General features: G+C 38.5%; 2 protein-coding genes, 1 long non-coding RNA gene and 2 pseudogenes across 6 annotated transcripts; 3 read left to right on the top strand and 2 right to left on the bottom strand.

Moving 5' to 3' along the window:
* The first annotated feature begins 304 nt into the window (after nucleotides 1-304).
* LOC137739811 (calcineurin B-like protein 10) lies at nucleotides 305-2574 on the top strand. Of its 2 annotated transcripts, none has more exons than XM_068479387.2 (9): nucleotides 305-467; nucleotides 584-758; nucleotides 893-975; nucleotides 1119-1178; nucleotides 1539-1647; nucleotides 1748-1800; nucleotides 1931-2011; nucleotides 2096-2166; nucleotides 2314-2574. In XM_068479387.2, exons 1-9 carry the CDS (start codon nucleotides 396-398, stop codon nucleotides 2366-2368), a joined length of 759 nt encoding a protein of 252 aa, XP_068335488.2. In that variant the 5' UTR covers nucleotides 305-395; the 3' UTR covers nucleotides 2369-2574. The 2 variants fall into 2 exon arrangements, with proteins under 2 accessions (XP_068335488.2, XP_068335628.2); XM_068479527.2 differs by having other exon boundaries at nucleotides 2096-2208.
* On the top strand, nucleotides 2314-4376 carry LOC148694282 (uncharacterized; annotated as a pseudogene). Its single transcript, XR_015966925.1, has 3 exons — nucleotides 2314-2376; nucleotides 2750-3704; nucleotides 4009-4376. The product of XR_015966925.1 is annotated as an uncharacterized LOC148694282 (transcript).
* A 3100-nt stretch (nucleotides 4377-7476) lies between these two features.
* On the bottom strand, nucleotides 7477-8576 carry LOC137741178 (heat shock protein 83). Its single transcript, XM_068480986.2, has 3 exons — nucleotides 8453-8576; nucleotides 7881-8161; nucleotides 7477-7792 (listed from the first exon to the last, which is right to left on the bottom strand). The coding sequence occupies exons 1-3, from the start codon at nucleotides 8463-8465 to the stop codon at nucleotides 7565-7567; spliced, it is 522 nt and encodes a 173-aa protein (XP_068337087.2). The 5' UTR covers nucleotides 8466-8576; the 3' UTR covers nucleotides 7477-7564.
* An 8610-nt stretch (nucleotides 8577-17186) lies between these two features.
* LOC148694281 (uncharacterized) lies at nucleotides 17187-20432 on the top strand. The gene is made up of 2 exons (XR_015967012.1): nucleotides 17187-17238; nucleotides 17366-20432. It is a non-coding gene; the product is annotated as an uncharacterized LOC148694281 (long non-coding RNA).
* Nucleotides 20433-20893: 461 nt separating this feature from the next.
* On the bottom strand, nucleotides 20894-24023 carry LOC137741142 (protein FLX-like 3; annotated as a pseudogene). Its single transcript, XR_015967011.1, has 5 exons — nucleotides 23878-24023; nucleotides 22775-23319; nucleotides 22501-22646; nucleotides 21781-21860; nucleotides 20894-21632 (listed from the first exon to the last, which is right to left on the bottom strand). The product of XR_015967011.1 is annotated as a protein FLX-like 3 (transcript).
* Nucleotides 24024-24040: the final 17 nt, after the last annotated feature.

Genomic DNA, 24040 nt, shown 5'->3' with positions numbered 1-24040 from the left:
TGGCAAACCCACATTCCATTTTTCTATCATTAAAAACTACAATAATAGAATATCACTTGTCCACCCTGTAGGGTTATAATAGTCAAATCAAAATCAAATAAATGAAGAATGAAAAATTAAATTAATTCAAAAGTCCTTTTCATGATTTGTTTTTAAAATAATAATGTACTCAGTAACCAGTGAGATGATAAATTTATTATTTACAAAATTTGAATTAATAACTAAATTTTTTGTCTTTCTAGCATTTCAATAAACCGCAAGTTATATTTAAATAAAACAAGATAATACGAATATTTTCCCTTCCTTCTGCATTCACAGGCAAACTCTCTCTCTCTCTCTCTCTCTCTCTCTCTCTCTCTCTCTCTCTCTCTCCCTCTCTCTCTCTGCAAACGCCGATGGCTGAGAGACCCAGATTGCAAATCCGTGACCTTCTATTTCGTATAGATTATTCCGCCTACAGCTTTACGGTACTATTCTCACTCTCTAACTTTTATCCTTCTTTGTTTGTTTGTTTCCCGAGAAAATAATTAGAAAGAAAATTTCACTCAAACGCCAATCTGTGCTGCTTCTGTGAATAATTCAGACGAGTTCGAGCTCGCTGAAGATCGGCGAGACGCTCTGTGCGTTTTGCAGACCACTGATTGGTCTGGTCGAGGCTTTCATCTTCAGCTTAGCTGGTTGCTTCGATTGCCACTGTCAACCTCACCGCCTTTCCTTCACCCACGATGACGTCGTTCGACTCGCCGCCACCTCTCCATGTTTGTACATAGCTTTTCTTCAGTATATAAATTTTCAGAAATGACAATATGTTTTTAAATAAATAAATAATTAATTGCATAATGTTTCTCGCTCTCTCTCTCGTTCTCTTTCTCTCTCTCTCTCTCTCTCTCAGTTAGTGTGAATGAAGTGGAAGCATTGCGCGAACTGTTTAACAAGTTAAGTAGCTCCATTCTCGACGATGGATTACTTCACAAGGTTCATCAACTTATGCACGTCTTCTACAATTTTTTGTTTTTTAATTTTAATTTCTTTGACATGGGTCGTGGAAATTATATCTTTTTCCTTGATTTTTTTTTCATTTATTAGTAGCTGAAATTTTATCTGTTGTTCATGTCCAGGAGGAGCTGAGGTTGGCGCTTTTCAAAACTCTAGCTGGTGAAAATCTTTTTCTTGATAGGGTAAGCTCGCTTATGATACTCTAATTTAATCTAATCCTAACTGCGGGAAGGGAGATTGGATGTCGGATGCATAGGGAGAGCACATCCGCTCTAATTTCTCTTCCAGGTACATATATTAATTAGTTGCTGCCTTTTTTTTTTTCAAGCAAAAAGGAAAGTGTGAAGATTTCATAATCTTTATTCTTTAGTGACATTCTTTAGCTTAATAGCCGCTTTTTCATCCTTCCATGTCAATGCAACATTTTTTTCGACTATGTCATGTGACTCCAAGCGATTTACGTTATCAATCTTGTCTGAACACTGAACCAACATATATATATTGATCTGTTTCCTTTTAATCTGTGATGAAATGGGATGTAGGTGTTTGATGTTTTTGACGAAAAGAAAGATGGAGTGATTGAATTTGAGGAGTTTGTCCACGCACTAAGTGTGTTTCATCCGTATGCTTCTCTTGAGGCCAAGATTGATTGTAAGTACTCAACAACCCAATGTCAGCTGCTTAACAATAAGTTTGGAGGTGTTTCGTGTTAAACGACATTGTCTTCTTCTTTCTCTTTGGTTGCTTGCAGTCGCATTTAGGTTGTATGATTTGAGGCAAACCGGATACATCGGGCGGGAAGAAGTAAGTATCTTGATGTGTTTGAGACTGTGAACAAGTTCTGTCGTTTCGGTTCATCATAGTTTTGTAAACAATTAATTCGTCTGTTGTATTACTTCTACGGTTCTACCTTAACAGCTGCAGTTGCTTTCAGGTCAGGCAAATGGTAGTTGCTACTTTGTTGGAATCCGGCATTCAGATGCCGGATGAAACTCTGGAAGCTATCGTCGATAAGGCAAGAATTGTGGATGTTTTAAACTTGTGTTCTTTACCTTTATTCTGAAGTTTTACACTCTCAAAGCTATGTTTTCTAGCTCAGACGTTTGAGGATGCCGACGTTGACAAGGATGAAAAAATTGGCAAAGACGAATGGAAAGCTTATGCTACTCGGTACCCAACACTCCTAAAGAACATGACCCTTCCATATTTAAAGTACCTTTCCCTTACTGTCATTCCTTCGCGTTCAATTCTTTTTATATTCTTCCCCAATCCATTTCTTCTCCTAAACGTGTTCTAATTATGTTATTGACACGCCAGGGACATCACGACTGTTTTTCCGAGTTTTATTTTCAACACTGGAGTCGAAGACTGAAAATGTTGGTAATGCTCTGCTATGTAGAGTAATCAACGATATCATTCCTATATCTTGGCTTAGTTTAGGAAATAAATTTGTAATTGATTTGTATAGATTTATTTTCCTGTTGTATATCTAGAATGTAGGATAATTTATTTCTCTTTCAAGAGTTCTTCTTTGTATAAATGTCTTGGTATCAATAGAAGAAAATCACTTCCGCAAAATATATTTTTACTCTATTTTACATGGTATCAAGAGCTAGGTCAAAATCCTAGTTCTTGCTGCTGCCCCTTTTTTTGCTATTTTTCAATAGTTTTTTCCGTCGACAGTCATGGCCACTAATGACCGCGGCTGATTCCAAGGCTGATGTTTCAAACCTATTGTTTATCCATCATTCAGATCACCCATCTATGATATTGGTTTCAAAGCCCCTTAATAGGGACAATTACTCTACCTGGTCACGTGCGATGAGGATCTCCCTAAGTGCCAAAAACAAGCTCGGCTTTGTTGATGGTATTGTCACACAGCCTACCGAGAAGATCAAACCGGACGACCATGCTACATGACAGAGAAGCAACAATATGATTGTTGCGTGGATTATCAACTCTATTGATTCAGAAATTTCTGATAGTATCCTCTACATGACTGATGCTCATGCAATTTGGGAGGAATTGCGAGAGCATTATTCACAAAGCAATGCTCCTCATATTTTCCAGTTACAACAGGACATCGCTTCTCTTACTCAAGATCAACTTTCAGTTGCTGCGTACTACACAATGTTGAAGAAATTGTGGGATGAACTAGCGTCTTACAGTGACTCCACTTCCTGCACATGTGGAGCGCATAATGAAAGGAACAAGTTGATGCAGTTTCTTATGGGCCTCAATGAGTCCTATGGTGACATTCGAAGACAAGTCTTATTGATGAATCCTTTACCCACTGTTTGTCAAGCCTATGCTTCAATTTCCCAGGAAGAGAAACAAAGATCTCTTACTGCTTCACGTAGGGTCACTGAGACAACAGCTATGGCTGTTCGACAATCGCAAGCCCCTGCACTGTACTCATTGTGATCATGACTATCACACAATTGATACTTGTTACCAGCTTCATGGATATCCATCGGGGCATCATCTTCACAAAGTCAAGCCTCAAAAAGGAAGCAAGCCTTCTAAAAAGGAAGGCAACTCTTCTTCTTCAGTGAATCAAGTTTCCGAATGTGCCACTTTGGAAGAGATGAAGTCGGTGATGTCCGGGTTATCTAACAACCAATTCCAGCAAATCCTTCACATAATGAATAATAAAGGAGGTGATGCATCCGTTCCTCCAAAAGCTAATGTCGCTGCCATGAAGGCAGGTTTGTCAACATCCCATTTGCCCTTACATCGATGGAAAATCAATAGTGGTGCAACGGATCATATAACCTCCTCATTAGATTTACTCACTAATGGTGTCAAAAATACCCATTTGTCACCAGTTTTATTACCAAGTGGAAAACAAGCTCACATAGTCTCCACTAGGAGTGTCCCTTTGAGTTCTACTTTTTTGTTGCGAGATGTGGTATGTGTGCCCACTTTCAAAGTAGATTTGATGTTTGTGAGTCAAATTACAAGTGGATTACATGTTCCGTAACCTTTTTTCCTTTGTGGTGTATTATGCAGAACTTGATGACGAAGACGGTGATTGGTTTGGGTAAGCAACGCGGAGGGCTCTATTATTTGGTGGCATTGACTCCCACAACATCTGGTAGTCCACGCCGAGTCTGCAACCTTGTTCTCTCCCCTACAAAGTTGTGGCATCAGCGTCTGGGTCACTTATGATCCTCTAGACTAGATTTCATGTCGAAACACCTGTTGCATTTTCCTTTCAAGTCAAATAATGCTTGTGATGTTTGTCCTTTAGTCAAGCAAAGTTGTTTACCTTTTGGTGTCAGTTCCATAACAACTACAAAACTATTTGATTTGATCATTTGCAATATTTGGGGTCCTTATAAAATTGCTTCTACTTCTGGAGCAAAATATTTCTTAACCGTAGTGGATGATTATTCCTGTTTCACATGGATTTTTCTTATGCAATTGTTTGGGCCCAAAATAATTTGTTGGGCCGAGCAGCAGGTTGTGCTCTGCCCAAGGTTGTGTCAAATGCTATGGGCCGAGTGATAAATCCCGGGTCAGTTGGCAGGGTCGGTCGAGTCCTATCCTAAGAAGTAGTCCAGATAAACAGAAAGGGTCGAGGAAGTCCTGGTGCGACCAGGATTCCCGGCCGGCAAAGAATAAAGCCTCGGAAGAGGGGAAAGTTCAAAGTCCTAGTGGGAGTAGGTTTGTTCGAAGTAGAGTTGGAACGGGACAAGGACTCCCAATCCAGATAAGGATGCAATTCGGTCTCAAGGAATGGGGTGCTATAAATACAAGAAATCATGCAACAAAAAATGACCTTCAATTCAGTATACAATTGCCCTGCGCAAAACCTCTCAAATACCTTGAGATTTTTCATTTTCTTTTTCTGCCGACACACCTTCAGTTTGGATAAACAGCACTGTGGAGGCACCCGGCGAACACCTTCAGTTTGGATAAACAACACTGTTACCGCAGAATCAGCCGACCGAGAAGCATCTTCAGTTTGGATAAACAACACTGCGTCGAGGCCGAACGGTTACCTATCTAAGTCTCGGCCGAGAAGGGTTTTCGAACCCTTGTTGGTAGAGGTCACCTTGCTAGCCTTCTCAGCGTAGCCAGGTGTTACGAATTGCGTTACTCGGCGTACTGGACGCCGAGTGATTTTATGATTAGATACTCACAAGTGGGTTTCAGAGTTCGGCATTCCGACGGCCGAACTACATTCACCATCAAGATATACATCACATTTGAGTACCTGTGTCCATATAGTTTAGTCTCGATTCGACGTGCATATACTCTTACGAATATAATCACAGTTACCGAATCAGGCTCCGACGATTTGTGAACTTCGCAAAATTAGTAGCCTTGTCTTCAGGCTCTAGAACCCAGAGACCGAGAGTGTTCCTTCCTCGGTCGCAGTCGCAGGATAAAGAAGTCAACAACGCGCTCAACGCGACATCAAGGAATTTTACTCCTCGGCCGAGCTCAGCCGACGAGTTGGCACGCCCCGCATTCAACTGAAGGACGTAGTTAGCTTATTAGTTACTCGGCCTGCGCACCACGTAGGTTTTTTAATTTTTAGAGTCAACAGCAACACAAATCAGAAACACAACATATCCTCAAAGATTTTTTCTCTTTTGTTCACACTCAGTTTAATACATCCATTCGCCAAATAAAAGTAGACAATGGTGGAGAATTTTTTTTACTTCGTGGTTTCTTTCAAGACCATGGAGTAATTTATCAACACTCTTGTGTCTATACGCCTCAACAAAATGGGGTAGTCAAGTGCAAGCATCGTCACATACTTGAAATTGCTCATGCCTTGCATTTCCAAGCTAATATTCCCCTTCATTTTTTGGGTGAACGTGTGCTAACAGTTGTCCATCTCATTAATCGTCTCCCTACCCTAATCATTTCCCATCAAACGTCTTTTGAACGGCTTTACTCTAAACAACCTTCTTTTTCCCATCTTAAAGTATTTGGTTGTCTTGCTTATGCAACTGATACCCATATATCTCACAAATTTGCCCCCAAGCTCACAGATGTGTCTTCCTAGGGTACCCCGCTAGTCAAAAAGCGTACAAGCTTTACAATCTTACCATTCATAAATTGTTTACTAGCCGAGATTGTTTTTCATTAACATATTTTCCCTTACCATTCTTCTTCATCTTCTACCTCATCCATCACTGCACCAACACCTACATCATCCCCGGTCATCTTCCCTTCCTTACCTGCACCTCCATCATCACTACTTCCAAACCCTACTTTACCGTGCCCTTCTTCACCTCCACCTCCTTCTCCACCAACTGAGTCTAGTGATTCTCCTGCTGCCATTCTTTAGCTCGAGTCTTCTCCAGATTCTCCTGTCTCTACTGAGCCTTCTCCACTTCTTATTGCAACACCTTTAGAGTCCCTTTCTGCACCCTCTGTGCCTCTTGCATCTCCTGCACCGGTGCTTCGTCACTCTAGCCATCACTCATCTCTGCCTCTAAAGTTGCGAGAGTGCGATTGCCCTACTCTTAAGCTTACCCATCTAGCTTCTCCGTCGTCTTCGTCGTCTAGTCACACCACAGGTACATGTTATCCACTTGCTAATTACCTTACTTATCATCGTTTCCCACCCACACAACAATCTTTTCTTGCAACTATTACTCAATAGGTTGAACCCCAAACTTATGTCGAAGTTGTTGCTTCTCCTCATTGGTAGGCTATCATGGCTTCCAAATTACAGGCCAACAATACTTGGACTCTCACCACTCTTCCCATTGGCAAATCTCCCATTGGTTGTCGTTGGGTCTACAAAATCAAGCATTGTTCTGATGGCTCCATTGAATGTTATAAAGCTCATTTGGTTGCCAAGGGTTATACACAGCTTGAAGGTATTAACTTTCATGATACTTTCTCTCCCACCGCTAAAATGATCATTGTTCGCTGCCTCTTAGCTCTTGCTGCTTCCCGTCACTGGTCCCTCCATTAACTTGACGTTAATAATGCGTTTCTTCATGGTGATCTTCATGAAGAAATATATATATGCTTCCTCCTCCAGGTCTTCGGCGACAGGGGGAGAATTTAGTTTGTTGCCTTAACATATCTTTATATGGATTGAAGCAAGCATCTCGTCAATGGTTTGCAAAGTTTTTTGAAGCGATTCAAGGCTGGTTTGGTATTGATGTGCTTTGAAAAAAAGTTGTTTCTGCTGTGCTGTGAGAATAAGCAACTATGAAATAAAGCAGTAGAGTGTTTGGTAAATATTTTTGTAAAAGTGCTTTTTGAAAGAAAAAAAGTAGTATGATAGTGTTTGGTAAACTTTTATGTAAAACAGTTGTGATTGTGTAAAATGACCAAAAAGGGTATAATACTAGATGTGCTATTAATTTAATCTTCTTAACTAATAAAGGTGAATTACTAAATATACTTTATTTTTAAAAGAATAATATTTATAAACTTTATCTTAAATATTAATTAGTATGACAAACTATTTCAATTGAAATATTTTAGACTGAATAGCTAGGATTCATTATTACAATATTGTTAATGTACTTGAAGGTAGTCTAATTAAATGCATTCATTAAACTTGCCGCTATTCTATTTCTTAATGCCTCTATCTCATGTGATCCTTCAACATTATCTTTTTCTTCTTTGATTTCTTATCTTTGTCCTTATCAACCTCCTCAACATCTCCTTCCTCTTCCTTCTTGGTTTCCTCTTCTTCATCGTCGTTGATTTCCTTCTCGGTAGTCTTCTCAGTCCAGAGATAGATTGGATAGCTGATGAACTCAGAGTGCTTCTTCACAAGGTCCTTGATCCTCCTCTCTTCCAAATACTCCAACTGATCACAACCCAACAAAAAATTAGTACCCAATTTTTCTCTTTAATCATATAAAGGAAATACTTAATCAATTAGCTTGGTTCTTTACCTGATCCTCCTTAAGGAAGAGGGTGATCTTGGTGCCTCTACCAAGTTGTTTGCCGTTAACATCCCTTGTGACAGTGAAGGAACCACCAGCCTGTGACTCCCAAATGTATTGCTCATCGTCGTTGTGCTTGGTGGTCACAATAACCTTCTCGGCAGCAAGATAGGCAGAGTAGAAACCAACACCAAACTGCCCAATCATGCTCACATCAGCTCCGGCTTGCAATGCTTCAATGAACTCTTTGGTTCCGAACCTTGCAATTGTACCCAAGTTGTTCACCAAATCTACAGAAACCAATTGCAATTAGCTTCACAGCTTATGAACATAATCATAGACGATTAGTACTTAATTAACATAACACCAAGCATAACTAACCATTCCATTTTCAATGTTTTGATTTCTGAAATTTTAAGCGATTACAAATACAATAGTTTTAACCAGGGGAGTCAGCTTCAATACAAGATGCAATTTTTACTACCCAAAATCTCTACGTGAATCCATTTTGTAGGATTTTCTCGGAAGCCAAGTAGATCAATAAGTGAACTAAAAGAAGTGAAATTTACTAAAATATTTACCTGCTTTGGTCATGCCAATTCCACTGTCGATGATGGAGAGGGTTTTGTTAACCTTGTCAGGCACAATCCTGATGAAAAGCTCCGGCTAAGCATCGAGCTTGCTTTTCTAAGGCTCTCAAGTCATATTTTATCCAAAGCCTACATAGATCAAACCAAATTCCATCATTTCCAAAATCCTACAAATTCCTGGTCATGCACTATCGCAGAAACAGATTTCAATAGAAACAAGATCATTGAACACAAATTGGTATACATTTATTTGATTACTTAATGCTAAGTTAATGTTTAGGTGGGAAGAATCAAGCAGAAACGTGGCTTTAAGGATCCATGGCCATATAATATCATAATATACACAGACGAGTCTGGAAAAAACAAAGGCAACGCAAGTTTAGCCTATGAAGATCCCTCTGCTGCACATTTAGCTGGTGGATTTTACAATGGTAACTCTTTTGCTTTTATTCTTCAATAAGATGATGTTTAAGCAGTCCTATTCTAACTGGGTATTGTGCTTACAGATTAAAGTCGTCCTATTCTAACTGGGTATTGTACTAGTGAAAGCCTTCACATTAGAAGTCTAGAATTAGAAAAGTTGAAGCATCTCTATATCAAGTTTCAATCAATGACCTAATCATTTCTTCTTCCCTTTTTTTTTTTTAATTAGAGGTTAGTTTATTAATCCATTATAAGAATGTAACCCTTAACACACCACCTTACAGCACAACCTGATGACAACCATGCACTACATGCATCCATGTTCATGAAGGCATTCATCTTGTAGTTGAATATTCGTTCAAGATTTGTTATTTAAGAACCCATCATTCATGTTAATTAATCTAAAAATCCACTTTGACTAATTGCCAATATCCAATACATGACATATATAATATGACAGATAATAAGAAAATCAAACCAAAAATAACCATCCAAAACACCATTGAAGAAAAATACAAAGCAAGAACTCACCAGTAAGCAGGATGTGATTCAAAATCTTTCAATTTCCAAACTTTCCCAGTAAGTGGCTCCGGAATCTGAATCCAATTCCCAAACAATCAAGAAAATGCATATAATATTCTTTGAAATGCAGCAATGCAAGAAAATGCAATCAGAAGTGTCCTTAAATTATAGTAAATTATAGAACCAATATATTAATGAAACCCATAGATATATGAACCCCAGATTCGAACAGATCTAAAAAAAATTGAAACAGGAAAAACTTAAAAGAGAGACTCTGGAATAGAGCTTCATGCTTAACAAACAAAGCAACAAAACCCATAAATTAAATGTCTAAAACAAGCTCTTTAAACCCAGAAAAAGCTATTAACCCAAAAAAAATAACCCAGAAAAGTTAACACATTTTCCATAAAAAAGCAAAGAACCCAGAAATTTATAAAAAAACAATAGAACCCAGAAAAGATAACGAGAGAGATCGACCTGGAGGACGACAGAGATCGCTGGGAGGAAGGAAGTTTCAAGTTGGAGATTGGGTCTTGGGGTGACGAGTTGGGAGTTAGGAGTTGGGAAGTGAATGAGTGGACGAGAGGGAGTGAAGTGAACGGGAAGGAGTGAAGTGAGATGCCAGAGCAAGGAAGAAAAGTGAGAAGTGAGACGCGAGAGGGTAGGATGGTCATTTGAAAATTTTCATTAAATGGTATTGTTCACCCATGTTTTCATAATAAAAAGCTGTTTTTTGAAAGCAACAAATAGTTGCTTCCATTTTTCAGCTGTTTCTGCCAGCAACTTTAAAAATAAGTGCTTTTTTTTCTGGGTTACCAAACACAATTCAAACAGCAACTTTTTTTCATCCCAACTTTTAAAAAAATTTAAGCTATCATAAACGCAACATCAATCTACTGGTTATGTCCAATCAAAGGCTGATTATTCTTTGTTCACACAACAGCAAGGCAAGTCTTTTACAGCACTCTTAATTTATGTTGATGATATTTTGATCACTGGCAATGGCCCTAATGCAATTGAGGCTCTCAAAACATTCCTTAATAGTCGTTTCAAGATCAAGGACCTTGGTGACTTGAAATACTCTCTGGGCATTGAAGTGTCATGTTCGAAGAATGGGGTTTTCATTTCCCAACATAAGTATGCTTTAGAGATTTTGAAGGATGGTGGTCTTTTAGGAGCTCACCCGGTTGAGTTTCCCATGGAACAAAACCTTAAGCTTTCAGACAATGGTGAGTTGCTTAAAGATTCGGTACAGTATAGGAGGTTGGTGGGCCGATTGATCTATTTAATGATTACTAGGCCTGACATAACATATTCAATGCATGTGTTAAGTAGATTTATGCATGAACCTCACCGTCCACACATGGAAGCAGCTTTCTGAGTTTTGAAATATATAAAGAATACTCCTGGACAAGGTTTGTTTTTCTCTTCTAAAAATGACTTGACCTTGACTGCATATTGTGATTCAGATTGGGCAGGATGCCCTACGACATGGAGATCAACTACAGGGTATTGTGTTTTTTTGGGCTCTTCATTGATCTGTTGGAGATCAAAGAGACAAAAGACCATATCTTTGTCATCAGCTGAGGCCCAATATAGAGCCATAACCGGAACCTGTTGTGAACTATCGTGGCTTCGATATCTTCTAAGGGACTTGGGTTTGTTGCATCCAAAACCGGCCTTATTGCATTGTGACAACAAAGCAGCCCTTCATATTGCTGCTAATCCAATTTTCCATAAACGTACTAGACATATAGGGATGGATTGCCACTTTATTCGAGATAAGATACAAGATGGTTCCGTTGTCACATGATTTGTTCCCTCTTCACACCAACTTGCAGATGTGTTCATGAAAGCATTGGAGAATGACACTTTCTCGACTATTATACACAAGTTGAGAGTTCTTGACATCCACTCTCCAACATGAGGAGGAGTGTAGAGAAGTCAACGATATCATTCCTGATATCTTGGTTTCGTTTAGGAAATAAAGTTGTAATTGATTTGTATAGATTTATTTTCCTATTGTATACCTAGAATGTAGGATAGTTTACTTCTCTGTTAAGAGTTCTTCTTTGTATAAATGTCTTGGTATCAATAAAAGAAAATCACTTCAGCAAAATATATTTTTACTCTATTTTACATGCTACATTAAGGAGGAAAATCAGAATCAGAAAATGTACTGCGTTTTAGGATTGCTTTGACCAACAAAACGGAGCTGTGTTGATATGATTTTTACTCCTTAAAGGTTCCCCTACTTCAACTGGCACAAGCATTTCTGGGATTGACCTTATAAAATCCAACCGCAACCTTATCCACAACTTTGTTCGCCAGTGGCAACATCCTATGAGAAGATCATATCATCACTGGTTCCAACATGAGAAGATCATATGCGCATAATCTCTTTTATACTTGTAGACATGGAAATTTTGGTGAAATAAATGTCACCAACAACTTAAATTTTGACTCACTAAGACCATCTTCAATCCAAGGGAAATCTCAAATTCTAATTGAAATGTCATTTAATCAAATTTAAAGGTAGGAATAAACTCCAACCAGTATGTCAATCCTATGTGGATTGACATATGAACTTTCATGAGAAAATGTGATGTCAATTTTTTTTTGGGTAAATTACATTTTCCCCCCTCAAGTTTGTGTGCAATTACAACTTCTTACATCGTTTTTAAAACATTTCAACCTCATACATTTGTATTTCTTTCATTTCAATTTCAAACATCTGTTAAAAAATCTATGAAGTTAACTGTTAAGTGATGAATCAACAAATATGAGGTCATCATTTATGCTGACGTGGCTGCAAACTTATGCCATATGGCTAAACAATTAATTAAAATAATTAAAATAATAAAATAATAAATTTTTTTTTTAAATTCCCAAATCTTCTTCTTCTTCTTCCCCCCCCCCCCCCCCCCCCCGAGCCACCCCTTCTCTTACCACCACCCCCTTCCCTACCCAAGCCGCCCTTCTCCCATCACCACCACCCCCATCCCTCATCACTTCCGCACCAACAAGCTTCTTCCTCCAACACCACCACCATCAATTTTGCCCCACCTTCCTCTTCTGCAAAGCCCAAAGCAACCTAGAAAACCCCAAGTCATGCCCTCCACCCCACCTCATTCAAGCCTGACCCAGCCATTCACCATGACATTGCGCTTATGGACGACGACGTTTTGGAGATCGAGGATGAGCTCGACTTGAGCTCCGGGCATCTCTAAAGATGACTAGGGCCTGATGGTTTTTCTGAGACCCATCATTCAATTGAATTACTTGGATTTGGGATCTAGGGTTTCAAACATAAATGTGGAATTCGGACAAAATTAGATGCAAAAATGAGGAATTTGGGATTTTTAAGTTAGAGAATAAGGTGCGAAAGTGATGGGAGATGGGGGTGATGATAGGAGAAGGGCGGTTCGAGTAAGGCAGTTGGTGGTGGTAGGAGAAGGGGTAGCTCGGGGGGAAGAAGAAGATGAAGATTTGGGATTATTTTACTTTTAAATTTATTATTTTAATATTTTAATATCCAAATTAAATTTTAATTTTTTTTTATTAATTGTTTAGCTACATGGCACAACTTTGCAACCACGTCTGCATAAATGATGACCTCATATTTGTTATGTCATCACTTAATGGTTAACTAAACAGATTTTTTAACGGAAGTATGAAATTGAAATGAAATAAATATTAAATGTATGAAGCTGAAATGTTCTAAGAGGGGGAAATGTAATTTACCCTTTCTGTTTTTTTTGAAACAAAGACGATATCATTAAACTGTGAAAGCTTACACTGGCTCTTAGATGAGAAGGTCTCGAATAACAGTTGGAGGCTCCTCAATCCTGATAGTTTTGAACGCTAGACAATGCTACCCTTGCCAAATGGTGGGCAATTCCATTATTATTCATAGAAACAAAATTAAATTTTGAGGCATTAAATATAGCTGCACTATGAAGTACGCCCCCCCCCCCTAACAAAGTCGTGGAAGCAAAATCCACACTAGTGTTGATGATGGATATGGCTTGGGAGGAGTCACTCTCAATTCGTACCTTTTGGAACCCCAAATGTGATACCAATTCTGCCCCATGAAGGATGGCGTGCATCTCTGATGAAATGGCGACGAGATTGCACGCAAAAACCATGCCCTCGTTGCCACAAAATTCTCCTGTGCATCCTACAAGACAGCACCTACCCCACCTACGTTGCCCTGCAAATTTGTCGCCCCATCCACACTAAGCCATACCCAACCCTCTTCCAACACCCCCTTCTTCTATCCTATGGCTGCCCTTATGCGGATTGGGCAGCCTCGTTGTTGTGCAACAAACCCGAGAGCCGCAGCAGCCTGAAATTCCTGCCACCATGCCATGGCGCGTTGCGCCACCACCTCTCTCGACCCATGCTTTCCGCTCCAAATCCGTTCATTCATTTCCTGCCAAAGATGCCACTTCACCATACAAGCAAAATCGAAAGCAGGATTTCTGCGTTCTAGTAAAGTTAAAAACTACTCTTTGACGGTATGGCGGGGTATTGAATCAACCAAGAAAATGAATGGGACCGCAAACCATGTGGCTCTAGCGAAATGACACTCTTTTAGAACATGTACCTCTGCCTCAGGACCCCCATTACAGAAGACACAAGTCATATTTGTCGATACTCTTTTCCTAGATAAATTTGACTTTGTTGGGAGAATGTTCTGGCAAGTTCTCCGCACCAAGTTCCTCACTTTCAGCAAGACTTTAGCCCTCCATATAACTTTCCATAATGGAGAGAAAGGGCTACCACTAGTGTCTAAAGAAGAAGCACTCACCGATGGGGTGTAACGTAATCCCATGCGACCCAATAGGCATTCTTCACGATGAATATTACACGATCACTATAATGGCAAATTATTTTATTGTGTGCGTCACATTAATGCACCAATTATAGATCTCGAAAATGATTTTTTTAAATGATTTTTTTTTTAAATGGATTCTACAAATATCATTTACAAAAAACAAAAAACAAAAAAAAAACGTATAGGTTAAAGGAAGAAAAAATATGACATTGTCATGTCAACCATCAAATTAACATTTGACATTTATCTTTGGAAAATTGACAACAATGGACCATTTTCTTAATTTTGGGACCAAAATAGGATTTTTAGGATATGCATAGAACATGCACATGACATACATAAGAATGTGACAGAAATAGGATTTTCTTAAAACTTGAAATGACGAAATTGCCTCCCATATAAATGGTTATTTCGTCTAACCCACTCAACATTTACTCATGGTCTGAAAATTTCTCTCGCTTGACCCCCAGCTCAAAGAACCCTAAGCCCCAAACAGCGAGACCTAAATCCTCTCCAATTTTCCGACCGACACCCAGTTTCTAATCTTTTATATAAGTTTCGCGGCCAAGGCGAGTTTGGTATCCATCGATTCAAACAATTGTAATGGCAAAATAAAAAAAAAAGGTATGTTTTGAATTGAATTTTCATTATTTGAACTTAGGTTTTCCCAATTTGGGAACTCAGGGTTTTGGGTGCAATTGACTCTTTTGTACAGTTAATTTGGGGAAAATTAACGGATTAGGCTTTAGGGTTATGTAATTACATGAAAGTTATCTATTTTTTGTCCATGTGAGTCGCAACCTAAGCCAGTGCCTAGGTCGGTTTGGGTAGGCTAGGCGGGTGCCTCGTCAGATCTAGGCGACCTTTCTTAATTTTCAAACGCCTAGGCATTAATCAGGGCGGTGGCCAGCTGCCCCACCTAGGAGACGCTAGGCGGGGATTTCTAGAACAGTGGTGCATACTATGTACGTATTTTGTGCATGTGCTTTGATATTGTTGGAAATTAATTGATTAAGTTGTACTTTGGTTATACAGTGTAAATGGTGGGCACACTTGCTTGAATTTGATTCATGACTTGGTTGAATTTGTGCATAGTATATACATATATTGTGCATGTACTTTTGATATTGCTGGAAATAATTGATTGAATTTGGTTCATAAATTGGTACATATTATGTGCATATGTACATGTTGGGTATACTTGCTTGAATTTGGTTCAAGAATTGGTTGAATTTGAGCACATAATGTGCATATACTATGCATATCTTGAGTGCATGTTATATGTTATTAATTTGATGTGCATATAGAACCTTATGTTTGTCATTGTTGGATTCAAAGGCTCTGTTAAAAATCTTCCAGGTTGAAAGTCAAATCTTCTCCACCTTCAGAACTCGTGTGTCCACCGGATGAGGTGTTTCCTACCACCATTTCCTGTGTATCATACACATTGGGGTGTGTGTAATATAAGAAGCCAATTTTCAAAACAGCTCAAGAAAATCAAGGATTCTTGTTTCGGTCATTTGGTTGACGTGGACCGCATCAATTGGTTTGGCCAATCACTACGCTATCCTTAAGGCTATTAAGGATAGAGTGATTGACGATTCCATATTCCTTCTATTTGGGAAAGATGTCGCTAATAAAAAATTTAAAGTGTCAATAATAATTTTTTGTTTTTATTTTATTTTCTCGAAACGTCATAATAACAGTATATATATGTTCCATATAAATTCTCCAATGTCAAATTTTGATTCTTCGTTAATAATTGTAACTTCATATTAGTGTGTGGGTCTTTTAAGTTTTATCCAACGAAGTTCCATGTAAAGCAATTTTTTTTTTTTTCCGGAGAAAAGTTCCCTGTAAAGCTTATTAACACTAACTTACAATAATCATAAGATGATGTGTTAGCATGCGACAAAATGGAGAAATGCTACAAACCCACATTCCATTTTTCTATCATTAAAAAACTACAATAATTAGCATATCACGTGTCTACTCTGCAGGGTTATAATAGTTAATCAAAATCAAATAAATGAAAGCTGAAAAATTAAATTAATTCAAATAATAATATTATAATGTAGTGATATGTTTTTTTTATTTATAAGTAAGAAGTTTTATATTCAATTCTTGTTAAAAATAGATTTGAATTGTATTATTACTAATCTTTGTGAGACTAGGTTCATCAATTTATGCACATCTTTTACAATTTTTAATTTTTAATTATTAATTTCTTTGACATGGGTCATGGAAATTATATCTTTTTCTTTGATTTTTTTTTCATTTGTTAGTAGCTGAAAATTTATTTGTTGTTCATGTCCAGGAGGAGCTGAGGTTGGCGCTTTTCAAAACTCCGGCTGGTGAAAATCTTTTTCTGGATAGAGTAAGCTTACTTGTGATATTCTATTTTAAACTAATTCTAACTGCGGGAAGGGAGATTGGATGTCGGATGCAGAGAACACATCCGCTCTAATTTCTTCTAATTTCTTTGCCGGGTACATATATTAGTCGCTGCTTCTGTTTTTCGAGGAGGAAAGAAAGTGTGAAGCCTTCATGATCTCTATTCTGTAGTGATATTCTTTAGCGTATAATAGCAGATTTTTCATCCTTCATGTCAATGCAACATTTTTCCAACCATGTAATGTGACGAAATGGGATGTACGTGTTTGATGCCAATGCAATATTGTTTGAACTCTGAACCAATATATTGATCTGTTTCCCTTTAAACTGTGATGAAATGGGATGTAGGTGTTTGATGTTTTTGACGAAAAGCAAAACGGGGTGATTGAATTTGAGGGGTTTGTCCACGCGCTAAGTGTATTTCATCCGTATGCTCCTCTTGAGGCCAAGATTGATTGTAAGTAGTCAACCAACTTCAGCTGCTTAACATTATGTTTGGAGGCCCTTCGTGTTAAATGTTTTCTTTGGTCTTTGGTTGCTTGCAGTCGCGTTTCGGTGGTTTGATTTGACACAAACAGGATATATCGAGCGGGAAGAAGTAAGTATCTTGATGTGTTTGAGACTGAACAAGTTCTGTCGTTTTGATTTATCATAATTCTGTCGACGATTAATTTGTCTGTTGTATTACTTCTACGGCTCTACCTAACAGCTGCAGTTGCTTTCAGGTCAGGCAAATGGTAGTTGCTACTTTGTCGGAATCCGGCATTCAGATGCCGGATGAAACTCTGGAAGCTGTCGTCGATAAGGCAAGAATTTTGGATGTTTAAAACTTATGTTTCTTTACCTTTACTCTGAAGTTTCACACTCTCAAAGTTATGTTTTCTTGCTCAGACATTTGAGGATGCCGACGCTGACAGATGTTTCAAACTTCTGTTTCTTTCCTCCTCGAAAACAATTGAAAAAGAAGAGATGCGATCCATCATTTTTCCAGTTTTATTCTATACAAATCCTAAAACTTCAGAACTGTGAACGAGAATGCGACCGGACGAGAGACGCCCCGATTCAATCTCCGATTCGACGAGTGAAAGTGAGACGGAGGGCAAAATCCGTGTTTACACGCTCCAACAAGAGACATGATTCCTCCATCTGACCATGTCGAAAAATCAGTTGTATGACACTTTTCTTTGTCAAAACATCGAGTTGCCTAGCAAGTGTATCTGGACTCGAGTAAAGGAGATGGGAAGCAGGCACTCAATAGCAGAAATGACAGCCTGCACGATGCATCCTTACACCTTCGAGTCTTCGACAACATTAATAATCACCAATTTCAACAACTGGGGTAAGAGATTTGCGTCCATCATTCATCAATCTTTAAGTCAAACCAACCTCTAGTATGAATCACTTTTACTTCTATTCTCCTCCAGAACAGCAGGTTACTCAATATTTATTTAACGCATTCGAATACGTGCCTTCCATCTGCAGCAAAAGGAGGTGAAAATATTAGATGAACATACAGCTAACTTGTGCAACAATATGATAAGTAGGTAAAACCATCAATTAAAGACAACTCATCACAACGTTATGCAGGCAAAACTTCCGTGAAAACTATGACAAGCATGCAGAATCAACTGATCATAATTCACCGCATAGGCGAGGTTATAGCAGTATATGGAAGGCAATCAACAAATCAGCAAATCAATAACAATTTCAAAAGAAGTTACGGAATTCGGTCAAATCTATCTTAGTTACTAGCAGACCATACAAGAAACACACTCAGCTAAAACTTCTCAATCAAAATGTTCTTTAATCTAAATCTTCAACAAAACACTCCACCCGAGCTGGCCCACTGGGTCTGTCTGTATTCAGAAAGCAATTTCTTTCACTTCCAATGGTGATCAGACTGTTGGGCAATAACCACCTAAAGATTTTCCTCATTTGAGAATAAAGACTACACTCATGCGGCTACGTTTAGGAATAAAATTATCAAAGCTTTTCCTATGTTAGCTGTCCAGTTACAAGCTCCAAGACCAATCATCATTGCAGTATATACTATAGCTTTTCATCATTAAATTCTGTAGCCAGCAGTCGTATCTCCAGAGGACTTAATGCCATTGTCTGATAAGTTCACAAACATCAATTCCTACAATTACAAGAGAACAATGAAGACCGTCTAATGGAATAACAAAAGAACGGCCCTATACTACTCCAATCAAGATAGATCCCATCTCCAGACTCAAACTAAAATTTTCAGTATAAGAGGTGGACCCATAGGCTGCTTCATTCGACCAAGAAAAATACTCCCATTTCCCATCTGACCAGATCTCACTCTTATCATTCTTTATACAAAATTCTATACCTGGTAAGTGGTAACAAGTCCATTCAAGAGAGTAGAAGCACGACCTCACCTCATTCTTTATTTGTCTCATCAGCTTTTCCTATGCAAGTTCTTCCAGTAAATCAAACTGAGATATTAACATGACCTGCTAAAGGTATTCTCTAAAAGAAGCAACCAACTAGAGACGTCTCTCTATAGCTAGTCTGAAACTAATCTCCTATAAGCCCTAATAAAGCAAGATAGGGAACAACGCTCCGCATTACAATGAAACAATAATTCCCTAGAAAGTTTACGGTAAATCAGTTGAAGGTAGTTGTCAAATCTAGGAGAAAGAAACAATTAGTTCTAAATAAAAGCAATACAACCAGTAGTCAAGGATATAAAAGCGGCAACATAGAAGGACAAAACCTACTATGTCTAGCTAGGGAAGAAGATGAAGATTCCATAACCATGAAACCCATAAAAATAAGACAGAATACTTGCCTATAAGTTCAGATAAGCAGCTCGCCTATGGCAGGCCACCATCCTTCCTTGAGGGATAGTCCAGCGCCATCTCATCACATGGAGCTACTTGCCATATTGTGGGGGTGGCTAGAAATATCTTGATGATGGAAGTTGCAGATCCACATCTCAAAATCAGGAACAAGAAACTTGGCAACAAGACATGAGAAGTAGCAAGATGGCATCACCGACCAAGCTCCCGAATTTTAAACTATGCTGGATAGATGCAAGAATATTCCTAATCCATGAATCTTCATCTACTTGTAACTGAATATAATTTATTGATCTCCACTCTGCCACCCACGTCCACCGTAAAGAAAAATCGTACGAATCCACATATTGGAAAGAAGAACACACTGTACATCTCAGTTTCAATAACCAAGTTCAAAGTAGGAATATAAAGCTTCAACATCCAGCCCTTTTATTTGGACACAATTCCACCTCTGTATAAAACATGTCCTCTGGCTTAAGAATTACAACTCCCAATTATCCTACTGAACCATAAACCTTAAATTGGACTCTAGATAATTGCCGGAGAAGTCTAACTTGGCTATTTAGAGCATAAATAGGAACACTAGAGAGTGGTCTACAGTACCTTCACAATATAAATCACTTCAACCAAGCCCTAGAAAACTTGAACCTCTACGAACAAGCCTTTGGTACACCCTCCTCTGTTAGAACATCATATCAGGGTGCCCATGCACCGCAGATAAATATTGAGAACAATACACCAGATACGACTGTGCTGCAGAACTACTGCAACGAGGGCCTAAGCTGGCCACATTTCCAAAATCCATTATTCCAATACCAGCCAAAAGATATGGGTACTACCAGGAACTTCTCAATAGTGCATAAATTTCATCCATGTTTGAACAGAAAAATCTAGTGCTTATCCAAAGACCACTAATCCAGAGCAGCCACATATATACGATGCTGTGACAGAGTTGCAGATGTTAACCTGGCAAATAAACCATATGGAATTCTGGGGTCCTAGTCAAAATATAACCTACAAATGGACAAATGGAAAAGCCTGAACCTTACTTCCAGAGCATTACAACTTCTTAGGCCCTAGCTACCCACCTAAAAGAGATCACGACTCCCATTTAATTTATGAATACTTTCATGTATGCAATTTTCTAAACCCAATAACTTCATATAATGGGAAGCTCCACTTACATCCTAAAAAATATTCAAGAAAGATTATTTGTTAGCAAGTCATCACACGATAGAACTCAGAAGTCACATCCAGTACATTTCATCTGATCACGCAGCAACTGGAAATGTTGTAATTTTTGTGATGCAAAATTGCCAGCGTAGCTCCTAATCTCCAAATAAGTATATACTCCACACCCAGATAAATTGATGCATAAGAAGTAGCTTTATGTCCAACTCCAACACCAAAACCAGCAAGAAGGAATTTCCAAGAAATAAACCCACATCCCAGCAAATTGAACACCATATATGTTATGTTCATAAATTATGAAACGACACAACTCAAATCCAACAATTGCATCATCTACAGAAATGCAGGTTGCATTACTTTCATGCAATACAATGATCACATAGCTTCCCTTCAATTGCATTTCAGACATGCTCCTGCCTCCACACAACTTAGGGAAATTAGGGTTAAATTGGACAGAAGTAGAAAAAACGTCAAGTTCACAAAAGATATACTAAAGTATAGCACCATTCTAATGTTTGATTCTACCCACCATGAAGAGAATGGAAGAAATCTAATCTAAAGAACATTGCTAGATAGAAAACAATCCTTAATAAGTTACATGGTCAAATGACCAATATAAGATATAACTGATGCAAATTAAGACAGGAAATCACAAACATTATATTACTATCACAGACATGGTAATTAACGTCTAGCTATCAAGCAAAGAGATATTAAAACCCTGTCTACATCAGTTTGAGATGACTAACAATGTATTGAGAAAAATAAAGGGCTGCTGATCTGGCGTGCACATATAGATGCTAAAGCTTCTTGACCACTTATGCTCAGATGACGAGCAACCAAAGGTGGGATGTACAACTCTGTAATTGAAACAATAATCACCCAGATTTCAACGACGAGTCATGCGAGGCTTTTCAGATCCTCCCCACGAAGCTGGACCCCGGCCATACATAGGCCCTTTGTCAGCAGCACCCTAACAGATAAGCATAGAGACAACTTTAGAGAGAAGTGTAAACCTGAAAGATACACCATTAGACATTTCTGAGAAAAGAGAACACCAACACAAAAAGCTACTGGATACGAAAAAATAATTGGAATCCCAATCATACAAGCAAGCATACCATGTGCATCCCATATCCATCTCCATATGCAGCGGGAAAAGCCCCTTCTGGGCTGGTGAAATTCATACCATCTTGTCCACCTTCAAAGAAAGAAAAGGGTGAGATATGAATTAAGAGATTGAAAGCAAGATGTCACACCATAATCCCAAATGCACAAGAAACTCTTTTGTGCTCCACGATATGACCATTGGGAAAACAATTTCAAATATCGCCCATGCAAAGAAATAAAAATAGTTCATTTTTGTAATAGATTATAAGAAATACGAGATCTCAACCCAACTCCCAAGTGGTTGTGGAAGATGAAATTCATTCCTCTATTCAACAACCAGACAGAGCTCAACGAATCAATAAACATGAAATTAAGTATTTACATTAAAAAGAGGAATATAAGAACCGAATGTGATGAAATTTTTTTATGTTGGTAAGAAAAATACGATTGTTTCATCAATGTGTGAGTTTGTCTTCAAGTATACTTGTGTGTTTCTGGCTGTGGGCCTGAATGGGTCCAATGCACGCGTGTGTGTGTGTGTGTGTGTGAGAGAGAGAGAGAGAGAGAGAGAGAGAGAGAGAGAGAAAGAGGGGTTACCATTCTCATACGTATGTTACATGACATCTCATCTCTTCAGAAGCCAATTTTACCATATTAAGTGAAGGTTCAAGAAATGTGCAAGAAGCAGGAAATAAATGCCTCCAGAATATGGTAAGACAACTAAGTAATACCTGCACCCCATGGTCTACCATCAGCCCTAGAAAGTTCTGCACGTAGTTTCTCAACTTCATGTGCCATAGAAACTAGGTTCTTCTCCATTGCCTGTCTTTGCTTCATAAGCTCAATATTTGCCTTCTTTTCATAATCGATTGCATGTCTACAAAACAAAACTTCTAAGTTAATATACAAGCAGTCAATCTAATACACTCTCGATAAGATATGTACAATGAAAAGGAGCTCTAAGATAAGAAAATGAAAACAAATACAATAGAAGCAGGTCCATACCTGGCATGCATAAGCTCCTGATGCAGACCATCAATCTCAGTCCTTAGCATAGGAATCTGCTTATTGTTGGACTGCAACCTCGCAAGGTCCTGCGTGAGGGTCTGAACTTGTGTGGTAAGTTCCTTCCTAACACTAGTCAGCTTCTGAACTTCAGAGCGAAGTTGCTTAGCCTCATTTTTGAAGGGCTCAGTTGCCCGTAGATCAGCCTCCAATTTCCAATTTCCTACTTTTCGCATAGAGCTCCCTTGATTTCATTTCTTCTTCAGCACAAATATCTGACAAGGCTACAGTCATCCGATGAATTTCTTCCTTGGCAGCACCAAGCTCAAGCTGAATCGTCATCCGGTCTTCAACCAGTCTCCGGTTATCAGCCAAAAGTCTTCGAATTTCAGCACGCTGCATTTCAAGTTCTTCCTCCAACATTGCAGGATGGGGAAGTGGCCACATAGGAGGGCCTTGGCCATAAGGTCCTTCAATAGGATAGCCACGCCAGTCCTTCATCGCTTCGCGCGGAACACGATGTCTCCCTGCCATTGTAAGTTATCCTGAAACCCACAAATTTGTAGGAAATATCATCCTAAAGAAGGGAAGGAATGAACATGTCAGTGACTGCTAAATCATTCTCCAAACTAACATATCCATAGAAGTCAGGATATCGTTTGTAATAAAAAGATTAAACAGTATAGCATTTGCAAAAGCTGAAATTTAATCAATTACACAATTTGACAGTCAATGTGAAGCATATACCAACTACATTTTATCCAACTAATTAATCCACTCATATCTGATTAATCCATATGGGTTAGTTTGGATTCCGAGAAACTGAAGGAAATTAAACAAAACTATTTTCTGAAAATTCCAAATTTCTCATCACTTCAGACAAAATGCATATATATAGACACACACACAAGCACATAATCCTGTATATAATCGTAATGCAACTTCTCAGGGCAAAAAGAAACGTACTTTTCTCAGTTGGGCACCGTTCAGACAGTAATTGATCACGGTTTCAATTCCATTAATACACAATTAAAATAACTGAGAATCCAAATTTCAATTTCTTTTGTATACCAAAAAGTTAATAATCAAACTGGAATCCGAACCTTTTGTTGCATCGAATTTCTGAACGAATGAGAGGTCCTGAGCTGTTTGTTTTCTGGGCAAGCGAGCAATTTCTCAAATTTGTTTTTGCGTACCAGGCTATTGAATGCTGCTTCCAGTGACGTCGTTTTGTCCTATTGGGCCATCAGATTGTAGAAACTGTCG

Source organism: Pyrus communis, chromosome 9, assembly GCF_041283825.1.
Source record: "Pyrus communis isolate YQ-2024b chromosome 9, ASM4128382v1, whole genome shotgun sequence".
Classification (NCBI taxonomy): Eukaryota; Viridiplantae; Streptophyta; class Magnoliopsida; order Rosales; family Rosaceae; genus Pyrus; species Pyrus communis.
This window is presented reverse-complemented; position numbering and strand designations above follow the sequence as displayed.

Excerpts from the sequence above, each read along its gene's own strand:
- LOC137739811 (XM_068479527.2), top strand. The coding sequence starts at position 396 with ATGGCTGAGAGACCCAGATTGCAAATCCGTGACCTTCTATTTCGTATA. Across the intron at positions 759-892 it reads ACTCGCCGCCACCTCTCCAT|TTAGTGTGAATGAAGTGGAA; the intron begins GTTTGTACATAG and ends TCTCTCTCTCAG. Across the intron at positions 1,648-1,747 it reads TCTTGAGGCCAAGATTGATT|TCGCATTTAGGTTGTATGAT; the intron begins GTAAGTACTCAA and ends GGTTGCTTGCAG.
- LOC137741178 (XM_068480986.2), bottom strand. Across the intron at positions 7,793-7,880 it reads TCTTCCTTAAGGAGGATCAG|TTGGAGTATTTGGAAGAGAG; the intron begins GTAAAGAACCAA and ends GGTTGTGATCAG.